The 12585-nt window shown below is 37.0% G+C and overlaps 1 protein-coding gene across 1 annotated transcript; it reads left to right on the plus strand.

The window, feature by feature from the left end:
• Positions 1-9592: 9592 nt before the first annotated feature.
• LOC107744236 (potassium voltage-gated channel subfamily A member 5-like) lies at positions 9593-11450 on the plus strand. The gene has a single exon (XM_016557767.1). The coding sequence runs from the start codon at positions 9667-9669 to the stop codon at positions 11308-11310; it is 1644 nt and encodes a 547-aa protein (XP_016413253.1). The 5' UTR covers positions 9593-9666; the 3' UTR covers positions 11311-11450.
• Positions 11451-12585: the final 1135 nt, after the last annotated feature.

Below are 12585 nucleotides of genomic sequence, written 5' to 3' on the forward strand. Positions count from 1 at the left end.
ACTCAAGCGCGTGGACTGTCAGAAAGTGAACACGCATCTGTATATTGTATCCAGTGTAGACAAGATAGCGGCAGTGATTGTAATTTCTATTTGCTTTTGACGCAATGCGACACTCGTGTGATCAAGTGTCAGCCGTTAAGTGATTGAACGCCGGTGGGCGGGGCCTATGGTTAGAAGACGACAGTTCTTCAATGTCGTGCTCTGGAGGCAGTGTTTATGCAAATGTTTGTGCCCAGGTGACGTCATCTTGCACCTCAGATCCAAAATGAGCCATTTTTGGAGCTTGATTAAATAAATGCTTTGTTTATAATGAGGAGGACATTTTAAGCTATGAAACTTGCAGGATGTTTTAATGGTACAAAGACCTCTTATATGCCAAAAGATCAAGGAAAATTTGATTTATCATGTCATGACTTCTTTAATTAACACATAGTGTAACTTTCAGAAGTCTTACATTTATTGAAGCTAAACTGCTAAAATGACTAAAAGCATGATGTATATTCAGCAAACACAATAGAACATAGTGCCAGCAATCCCATTGTCATTTAATTTGATTCATAAGCAATGCATGAACTGATAAAATGTACACCTTTGCAATGTAAGTTTCTTTGGATAAAACAGTCTGCCAAGAATGCATGAAAACACGACTATGCACAACTAAAAGCATCAATACTGGCTTGTTCCTCCTCCATCTGAATACATGAAGACTGACAAACCTGATCATAAGAACTGAAAATTCTGCACCCGTTATGGCAAATGATATGTGACTGTATTGCAATGATTGGTTCTGCCTCTGTGGATTGTATTTTTGAACAAAATAAAAAATAACCAGGCAGTTGAGATTTGCTATGTATGTAGTGATCACATCAGTCAAGCTGTTATTTTTTAACAATCTAATGGCAAACAAACCTGTAGGGCATGTTTGGTTTTGTCTCATGAATTGGAAGGGAGCTGTGCTCTTGCTCTCATGGATATCACCATCTCCAGCCTGCTGATCTGAACAACTGAATTCTTCCACTGCAATTAGAGATGCTCACCAGGGTGCTCAACATGATGAACGCTGGTTGTTAGTGGTTACCTGTTGTTATGGTTACTATTTCCCTCGTTCCTCGCAACAAAATCTCCCAAGAGCTCTGTGTAAGCACAAGACGCTGCATACTGTATGAATCTGGCATAGTGGCATTTGTCCCTGTGCAGACACAAATACACACAGACGGTTACTCAGCATGTACAAATACACACACACACACACACTCTCTCTCTCTCTCTCGCTCTCTCTCTCTCTCTCTCTCTCTGTTTAACAATAAATGCAATATGAAAATATGAAATTTTATGTAAATACAAAAAAAATTGAATTAGATGTGGAAAAAATCTAAAATAATAATAAAAAGCATATCCTGTCAAAATTTATAATTATGTTAATATGTTTGTTTTGAAAAAATATATATTTTTGGAATTTAAGACATACTTATATACAACCACACAAACTTGGTGTTGGCAGTGTCGTAAACAGGAACAACAAATTCAGCTTGATGCAATTCTTTTTTTTCTTCTTCAAAAATTGGTTATGTTTACTGTAAATCATAATAAAATATGAAAGCCTGATTCCACTTCAGCATTAAAAAAAATAATACATAAAAATAAAAATATAATGAAATTACGGTTTCACAAAAAATATCAAACGTTCTGTTTGTCTTTTATTTCTGTTTTTAAATCTGCTTTAAATACATACTCTCTGGCCTTCAATATTCCTTGCACACTGGTTTAATCATTGAAATGCAATGATTAAGCCAACAATGATCTCATACAAGAAACAGTATTTCTGTTTTTCTTGTAATTCTATTTTTGTACAGCACTTTGGCCAACCTTGTTGTTTTTTGCACATTATAGATAAATATTGTATTGTATTCTCAAGGTTATTTTAAAGTTTCTCACAATTATCTTTTTTAGTCAGAGGTGTAAACATACTTTCATAAGTAAAATATGCTTTTTACAATTACATATTTATTAAAAAAAAATTTTTTTGTATATACTACGTATAAGATAACTTATTAACCAGTCAACGCCTTTTTACTGTAGCATCTTTGCAACATTTTTCAGTAAAATTAATTAAAATAATATTTTAATAGTGTAGTTATGGTGTTTGGGGTTGGTGAAAAAGATGCATGCGATAAGAAAATTGTATCGAGTGCATGAAATTGTAATGCGGCTAGAGGCCAATTGACACATTAGCTGCTGTTGTGTGCTTTTATATTAGCACAGGCCTGCGGACAAAACCTTTATATGAGTCAAGAACATGCAGATTCTCTCAAGATGAAGCTGGATGAGTAGATAAACATACATACAGCCATCACTGTCATCAAATGCACTGGACGCTTTTAAATAGGACGTACATAAATAGGAAGCAGCCATCATCCAAGCTGTAGTCATCTCTCCATCATGTCCAGAGCTTGCGTCTATTTGCATTTGCATTTCACTGAAGACTGGCATTATTGCTCCGGGCGCACTCTCATGACGAGAAGAGCTGTGTCACGTGTGCAGATTAGAGTCCCTCACAAAAGTCATGCATTCGGACTTCAGCCCTCGGCATCTGCTGCACTCTCAGCTCCCGCTGAAACAAGAAAAAGAGCTTCTTTAAACCTCTGTTGACTTACCGCTCATTCAGAATGCCTAAAGGAAGCTAAAGCAACAGAAGACTAAAGCTTTTTGCTGTGTAAATATATATGGGGGCAGAATGGCAGTGCCTCCTCAAAAAAAAAAAATATTTATTAGTTTCACTTCACAAAACATCACCATCACCATCATTGTGGTCAGTGTTTGCTTTAGTTGGGCTCTTGACCCTTAAATTTACAACATTATCTTTTGTCGCTGTAATTCTGTGTTTACAAAGCACATTAATATAACAAAGAAAATTTGGAGAAAATATGATACTGGAAACAATCATCATGTAGTGGCTGGGGTTACATTTTACACTGTTGAATATAGAATTTATATTTATAGTTTGTTTCTGCAGGGTGAATTTTAACAGTGTTTGAACAATTTAAACAATTGTGCACAAGAAGTTTTTGATTATGGCACACATAGACATGAAGAATCGGCATATGAATCTCGACAATGGTGACAATCAACAAAATATTCAGATAAACATCTTTGAACATCACAAAGCAAGCTACTAAAAAGTCACAACAAAAATAGCAAAAATTAAAGCAAATAGTAAGAATAAAAGAAAATACTAAGACAGTTCAGGCGCATAATTTATTCATGTTGCAATGCATTCATTCAAAAAAACAACAAAAAACAAACAAACACTAGCTGCACTGCAGCATGAAGCTTTTTGTTTATTGTCACCATGGTTGAGATTGATATGCTGATTCTTGATGAATGTTTGCACTTATAGTTGCACAGATGTTCAAAATGTCTTGTGCAAAGTGTTTTGTTTTTTTAATCTATCAAATTATCTGATTAAAACATTAATTTTAATCACTGATCAACCAAAACCGACCGATCATGTTTTCTTCTGACTTTTTTTTTGTCGTAATAAATGTGTTTTGCAAACACAGATTTACAGCAGCCAGAGAAAAACTAATGTAATAAAGTAAAGGGTCAAGAGCCCAACTAAAGCAAACACTGATCGCCTTGGTAAATTCAAACCAAAATTCGACATCTAAACCTCCATTCTAAATAACTTTTTTAGTCAAACTGGTTAGTAATAAGTGAAGCTGGTGATGCTGTTTGTGGAGTGGTTTAATCCTCCTCTGCTCAGATCTTGAGAGATTTAATGTGTTTTATTTCAGTTGATTTTCTCTAAGGCTGTGACTAAGTCAGTTGTAGTTGTGTTTCTGTTCATCTCGCTCTCTTTTTTTCTGTTTCTCCTTCCTTCAGTAATTCTGTTTGTTAACATTCTCATTAAGTTCAACTCTGCTTCAGTGTTACTTTAACACACTGTATTGTGGGACCAAATACACTCTGAGCAGTTAATTCCTGAAGGTCCTCCAAATAACGTCCCCCAACCCTTTAAAGAGCTCCTCATCATGACCATCTCGGGAAACGTTCTGGGAACGTCATTGACACCGGCGGGACGCTCTGAGAATGCTCTGGGAACATTACATTTCTAGTGGGGAAATCCATATACCTGACATGAGTGCATCCACGTCATCCACCGATGAAAAAAGAGGAGTGAATTTGCTTAACAGCTTGTGGAGTGACGTAGCAGCAATGTGATTGGATGATAGTTAACACATATTGTGTTGTTTTTCTGAGAACGTTCTGGGAACATTACATTTCTAGCGGGGTAGATGTTGTTCATTCTTACAGTGCTTGTGAACTACTTTTTGTATTATTAATGTTAATACTATTCTTAATCAGTATTCAAATGACATGTGAATATAAATGTAGCAGTCAAGTTTTAATAAATATATATATTTTTTTTAAAATAGATTTTTTTTTGTATTTTGTAATTTGAAGATTATCAACCTGTGTTAAGAAGATTAACACACTGGTTGAGTTAAAATTAACACAGAATGTGTTGTCCTTAACTAGACACACAGGTGTGATAAGATATAACACAGGTTGTTGTTTTTAACACATCTGTTTTAAGAGTGTAACAGATTACAGTTACATTTATTTTGTAATTAGATTACATAATTCCATTACATGTAACTAGTTACTCCCCAACATTACTGATAAACTAATTCAGAGATCTGATAATTTGCCGTCTTTACACACACTTACATATTAAATACATAATGATATGTGTTTGATAGTGTTTCAAACTTTAAGTGAATGCTTGACCTTGATTTAGGGGTCACGGCACTTATATGTCTGTTTTAACAAGTAATGGGAGAAACAAACTACAGACGCAGAGAATAAGGTGCTTTCAGTTGTATTTTTAAACTGTTTTATATAGCTGCAGAGATTATTTTAGAGGGTGAATTCAGATTAGGTCATCTGAGTCATATTTTATCACAGAATGCAGCGATTGCCAGGAGCTGTAGGAGATCAAGCAGTACAATAAGAGAAGCAGCAGCAGGTCTTCAGCCACCTTATTCAGTGTTAATACAGTTCTCTGTCACCTGTTACCCGCTTGACTCATTCAACTCATAATCTCTCTCCTTACATCTTACACTTAAATGGCTCATTCCTTTTTTAAGCCTTTATCATTTAAGCAGCAGTCTTTGTGTTTTATTTCCACACAGGCAGATTGTTCCGCTGATATGTGTTTGATAGTGTTTCAAACTTTAAGTGAATGCTTGACCGTGATTTAGGGGTCACGGCACTTATATGTCTGTTTTAACAAGTAATGGGAGAAACAAACTACACACGCAGAGAATAAGGTGCTTTCAGTTGTATTTTTAAACTGTTTTATATAGCTGCAGAGATTATTTTAGAGCGTGAATTCAGATTAGGTCATCTGAGTCATATTTTATCACAGAATGCAGCGATTGCCAGGAGCTGTAGGAGATCAAGCAGTACAATAAGAGAAGCAGCAGCAGGTCTTCAGCCACCTTATTCAGTGTTAATACAGTTCTCTGTCACCTGTTACCCGCTTGACTCATTCAACTCATAATCTCTCTCCTTACATTTTACACTTAAATGGCTCATTCCTTTTTTAAGCCTTTATCATTTAAGCAGCAGTCTTTGTGTTTTATTTCCACACAGCATATGGAGAGGGCAAATGATGCACTGTTTGAGGGATAAAGCACTTCTATAAGATATCACAGCTTCTCAGCTCAAAAAATCTCATGATAACAGGGACGTGCCTCTCCGAGCGTGACTGAGAGATTGTGTTCTCTGGATTTTAAACGTTGTACCTAAAATGACCAAAATCATCCAAAAGTAATATACAGATTTACATACAGGTACTTTATAGCCAGGATGCTATAGTAAAAGTATAAATAAAGCTGTATAAACCCATGAAAACAAGGCAAGACGTGCAGGGCATTTGTAAAACAGTTTGTGTGTGTGTGTGTGTGTGTGTGTAGAGTAAATTCAGGTAAATTAGGGCTTCAGGAATGGACCTCTCTTACATCTTACACTTAAATGGCTCATTCCTTTTTTAAGCCTTTATCATTTAAGCAGCAGTCTTTGTGTTTTATTTCCACACAGGCAGATTGTTCCGCATATGGAGAGGGCAAATGATGCACTGTTTGAGGGATAAAGCACTTCTATAAGATATCACAGCTTCTCAGCTCAAAAAATCTCATGATAACAGGGACGTGCCTCTCCGAGCGTGACTGAGAGATTGTGTTCTCTGGATTTTAAACGTTGTACCTAAAATGACCAAAATCATCCAAAAGTAATATACAGATTTACATACAGGTACTTTATAGCCAGGATGCTATAGTAAAAGTATAAATAGAGCTGTATAAACCCATGAAGACAAGGCAAGACGTGCAGGGCATTTGTAAAACAGTTTGTGTGTGTGTGTGTGTGTGTGTGTAGAGTAAATTCAGGTAAATTAGGGCTTCAGGAATGGACCTCTTCTGGTTTTTTAATTAAAAAATCTAGGTGGTGTAACTGTCTCACCCTTAATGAAAGAAAGTTTTTAAAAAAAGTAACATTTTAGTAAAATACCACATATTGTGTATTGAGCACTGTGTAACATTTGTAGCCTATATCTAAATATAATTATCGAAGATAACTTTTTCATGTTTAATTGTGTCCAAATTAGGCCTAATTACGTTTTAAATTTATCTGCATGGGTACTGACTGCTAATTTGTCAAAGATGTTAAGATGTTTGAGGAAGAATTTCAAAGTTTTATGTCTAACACGTATGTTAATGACCTGAGTCATCAAGCTGGCTTCACAGGTGTCTTGAGCAGTAAGTCAGTCAGAAGTGTTGTTGCCATAGTTTTATCCTAGTGGGAGGAAATCTTCCAGATTTTGAAAATAAAATTGGTAGCTGGTAGTACATTGTCACATTTAGGCTTAACAAGTTTTTTGTTCATGTGGGGCTTAAACTGTGTGTAATTCCATACAGGGCCGGTTCTAGACATTAGGAGGCCCTAGGCAAAATTCATGTTGGAGGCGCCCCACCCCCAATAAAAAGCGCTTGAAACAAATATGATCCCTAACCTTTTTGTTTATACAACATTTATTTTTACATTTTGCATATTTTTACTTATCCAGTACAAAAGTTTGACTATTTTTAATTTTTTTAAAATAAAGTCTCTTACGCTCATCAAGCCTGGATTTATTTGATCAAAAATACAGAAAAAAACAATAATATTGTGAAATATTATTACAATTTAAAATAATGGTTTTCTATTTTACTATACTTTGAAATATATTTCTATGATCAAAGCAGAATTTTCAGCATCATTACTCCAGTCTTCAGTGTCACATGATCCTTCAGAAATCATTCTAATATGCTGAATTATTATCAATGTTAGAAACAGTGCTTAATGTTTATTTTATAACCAGTGATACTTTTTTCAGGATTTGTTGATTATTAAGCAGTTGTTTAAAAATTATATATATATATTATAACAATATGTCTTTACTATCAGTTTTTATCTATTTAACACATCCTTGCTGAATATTACCGTTTTTTTTCTGTATTTTTGATCAAATAAATGCAGGCTTGATGAGCAGAAGAAATTTCTCTCAAAAACATAAAAAATAGTAATGGTTCCAAACTTTTGACTGGTACTGTATATTAATCAAACTTTATCTAAGGTAATCTCTTTTTTGTTTGATGAAGATGTTATTGTTGTTGTTATTTGCTGTTTTATTCAATTTATTCACAGTTCCAGAATATCACTTCAGTAGATGAACATAAGTGCTTTTATCATTTTTTCCCTAGCTGGGTATGGGCAGGATTTCCCCCTCCAATTTAATCAATATTGACTACAGATATTGTCATATTATTAATATCAATAATATGATATTATGCATTGCATTGTTACCTTAAATACTACACACACACACACAAATCAAGTGGAAGAGAAAGACTACTAAGCAGAAAAAAGTTATTTTGTAGTTCTAGTTTCTAGTTCAGTTGAAACTGAAATTATAAGCAGTAATGTAGTATCATCAGCAGAATTTAGAAGATACATATGAGATCCTTTATTTGAAACATTAAAAAATGTTCTAGTGTGTTTGCTTTTTAACTTTGAATACAAACTTATCTGCCTTTACTTTTGTAGCTATTTTGATAGTCAGCTCCCGACGCGATGCCATTCACTGTACGCGCAAATTCAAAGCGTCGCGTCTTGGCGCGTCAACGGCGCTCGCGCTTTTTTAAACTCGTAGTAAAGCGGTGAATGATCTTTCCAGAAATGACGCTGATCGACAGAACAAGTTTATATTTAGAATACATGCATTCACTCTAAAATAGACGACGACAACTCACACACCTGCATTAGGAGCTGTACTTCTTTGCATGTCTATTTAGCCGCTTGCATCGCACAGTTCGCAGCACCTGAAGGATGCGTTCGTTACGCAAACATTGAGAAGGGGGGACCCGCTTTGAAACAGCAACAATAAATGGTTTAATTGCAGATGAGTGACAATTCAACTATATCCAATGAACAATGAAGCTAGAATTTGCTGCCCGTCTTGGTGGACTAGCATATAGGGGATGTTACGGTTATGGAGGCCCCTCCTCAAAGCCTGAGGCCCTAGGCAATCGCCTGCTCTGCCTATAGCTAGCGCCGGCCCTGATTCCATATTACTTAACTAAAAATGTCTGTGGTCCATGTGAGAATAAATAAAGTCTTGGTCCTGTGAGAATAAAGTAAAAATGACCATCAGTTTTTAATTGATGCACCTACACGAATCGTCCCTGTAATTTATCTGTGCTCAGTTAAATATTGCACTGTCTCTTAAAATAAAAAATCAGAAAATCACATAGCCTATTCAAACACACACAAGAACTGTGGTGATGCAACTTAGACCGAGGCGAAATGTTGTCAACTCATGTGTGAATGTATGCTAATTTAGCACAGATGCCACACACAATTAATTTCAGTGAAATGGTTCGCTGTAATGATTTAGTTCATTTGTGTGACGCGGGGATTCGCATCTTCTTATTATATATACATTTAGTTTTACAGCGTTGTTTATCACTATATGACTTGGTTTCCACTCCACCCACCACAGAAAGTCCTTGCAGTCGAGTGATAAACCAACGCTTTGCGTATCGGTTCATTCAAAAGAATCTGTTCAACAGAACCGAGTCGCCTGGGAATCACTCCAGTACTTACACTCAGCGCGCACACATGTATTTACCAGAGTGATGGGAGGATGTTTGGATTGTAGTGCACTTTTTTATCCGCAGCAGAAGAAAATAATCTAGCGGCAAAGAAAACGAGTGTGGATGTACGAGGGGCTTTTCGTTTTGAATTCTACAGGTCTTGTCTTAATGAATATTTAATGGCTTGGAAATGGAGATAGCTTTGGTGAGCTTTGACAAGCGGGCGAATCGGTTCATTCAAAATAATCTGTTCAACAGAACCGAGTCGCCTGGGAATCACTCCAGTATTTACGCTCAGCGCGCACACATGTATTTACCAGAGTGATGGGAGGATGTTTGGATTGTAGTGCACTTTATCCGCAGCAGAAGAAAATAATCTAGCGGCAAAGAAAACGAGTGTGGATGTACGAGGGGCTTTTCGTTTTGAATTCTACAGGTCTTTTCTTACTGAATATTTAATGGCTTGGAAATGGAGATAGCTTTGGTGAGCTTTGACAAGCGGGGTGAAGGAGGCAGTGATGGAGAACCCTACCAAAACCAAAACTCCCTGGATTATCCACGCTTGGTCCACAACAAAGAACTATATTCGAGAAGTCCACAACAGAGCTCATGGAAAATGAACGACATGAACAACACAATGATGGGCTCCACTGAGAATACGGTGGATTATTACAGTCCCCATTTGTTTGATGAGGGCATTCTGGACATGGATATGGACCATGAGAACAACGAACGAGTTCTTATCAATATTGCCGGACTGAGGTTCGAGACACAGTTGGGCACTCTGAACCAGTTTCCCGACACTTTGCTGGGAGACCCGGACAAGAGAATAAAGTATTTTGACCCCCTCAGGAACGAGTATTTCTTTGATCGCAACAGACCGAGTTTTGACGGAATTCTTTATTTCTATCAGTCCGGCGGGAAAATCCGACGACCTGTTAACGTGTCAATCGACGTTTTTGCAGACGAAATCCGCTTTTATCAGCTGGGAGAAGAAGCAATGGACCGTTTCCGCGAGGATGAGGGCTTTATTAAAGAAGAAGAGAAACCGTTACCACAGAATGAGTTTCAGAAACAGGTATGGCTCATATTTGAGTACCCTGAAAGCTCTAGTCCTGCACGAGGCATAGCTATTGTCTCCGTCATCGTCATAACCATCTCCATCATAACTTTCTGTCTGGAAACTTTACCCGAGTTTCGCGACGAGCGAGAGCTTCCAGTGACTAGTCGCGCTATCAATGGTACTCAAGAGCGTCCATCGCTCACTTTTAGCGACCCGTTTTTCATCATTGAAACCACCTGCGTGATTTGGTTCACCTTTGAGCTCTTTGTGCGCTTCTTCGCCTGTCCTAGTAAGTCTGAATTCTCCAAAACCATCATGAACATCATTGACATCACGTCTATCATGCCTTACTTCATCACCTTGGGCACAGAGCTGGTGGAGCAGCAGGGCCAGGAGCACAATAATGGCCAGCAGGCCATGTCACTGGCCATACTGAGGGTCATTCGTTTGGTTCGGGTGTTTCGCATATTTAAGCTGTCTAGACACTCCAAGGGGCTTCAGATCCTGGGCCAGACTCTAAAAGCCAGCATGCGAGAGCTGGGCCTCTTGATCTTCTTTCTTTTCATTGGTGTCATATTATTCTCCAGTGCTGTTTTCTTCGCTGAGGCAGATGAACCCGAGTCTCACTTCTCCAGCATCCCAGATGCCTTCTGGTGGGCTGTAGTGACCATGACAACAGTTGGATATGGTGACATGAGACCGGTGACTGTGGGGGGAAAAATTGTGGGCTCGCTGTGTGCCATCGCAGGGGTGTTGACCATTGCATTACCGGTGCCTGTCATTGTGTCTAACTTCAACTATTTCTACCACAGAGAAACTGACCAAGACCAGGCGTCTCTCAGAGAAGAGCCTAATAATGGTGGCCCTTCAAACCCATGTGATGAACGTCATGGGTTGAGGAAATCATCAACCTCTAATTCAAAAGATGGAGAGCATAATGAAGAAACAAACATTCCAGTTGAGAAGACTAACATGAAAGCTAACAGCAGAATGGATATTAAACGCTCCCTTTATACTTTTTGCTTGGACACTCGAGAAACGGACCTCTAGTTTGCCCATCTCTACCCCATTGCACGACCGGTGCCCATCATTGTTTCCAACTTAAATTATTTCTATCTCAGGGAGACTGACCAGGAGTAGGCATCTCTCAGAGAAGAGCATAGTGGTGGCATTTCCAGCCCATGTGATGAACGTGTGTTGAAGAAATCCTCAAACGCAAGAGATGGAGAACACAGTGTGGAAGAAACATGTTTGAGAAGACCAACATTATAAACCGGATATTAAATGCTCCCAAGAAACAGAAACTTTTAGGCCATTCATATCCACTAAGTTAATGCACCCAAATTCTGTATGATCCAAGGATCATCACACTGTTAAAATCCTGGAAAGTTGCAGTTATTTTTTTAAAGCACATTTTAATCTGTTAATCTCCTGGGCATCAGCAGCTTTTAAGTATTACTTTTATAATGTCTTTTTCAGAAACACACAAAATAATGCTAAAAAACAATTATGTAAAATATTTAGAACTGCTGTGATGCTTGGATGACAGGCCTTAACTCTTTCACAACCTCTTATGTTGTTCATTGTTGCCCAGTGATTCAAGTGAAAAGCCAAAATAGGTTTTCTTCTTTTAAAACATACTACTTAAAAACAAATGTACATATCTTTGTAAAATAATTGTTTGGTCTTTAGGGTCTCAATCAACACCACTTTTGTAGTTAGTTTAAAATACTGTTAATGCGTCATTTATGGCTATCAGTATTTTTTAAGCAATATTTTTTCACTCTCAAATTTAAAACTCAATTGCATATGAAATCTAGGGAGCACTTCAAGAAAAAGGACGTGTTTGCTTATGAATTCACAACGATAAAGCCTTGTCGACTCTAAATCACATCACAGTTTTCCTGAAGTTTGATGCAAAATGGATTCAAGCAGAAATGATCGTACATAAAAAATGACTGAACCATGATGATCTACTGAAAACAGAGGAGAACTTTAAGATGATCCAGTGATCCATTTTCATATAAGGTCAGTCTCCATTTTAATTCTTCACTGTTTGTTTCATTTGCTTTCAGTGCTTTTTTTAATTTATGAGTTTGACATTTTGTTTGTTATACTCAATAATAACCACAATTACAGTACATTAGCCTATACATTTATACATTTGTGTTCATGATTGCTCATTTAAACCTTATAGACACAAAAAAAAAAGTTTATTTACCGTGTAAAAACTGTTAACCCACATTTGCATCATATCTAAATTAACTGTAGGAATTATTTAATTATTCAAGTCAGAAAGAACCTAAACTCTAAAAACGAAAGTTT

Source organism: Sinocyclocheilus rhinocerous, unplaced genomic scaffold, assembly GCF_001515625.1.
Source record: "Sinocyclocheilus rhinocerous isolate Xijiao unplaced genomic scaffold, SAMN03320098_v1.1 scaffold1784, whole genome shotgun sequence".
Taxonomy (NCBI): domain Eukaryota; kingdom Metazoa; phylum Chordata; class Actinopteri; order Cypriniformes; family Cyprinidae; genus Sinocyclocheilus; species Sinocyclocheilus rhinocerous.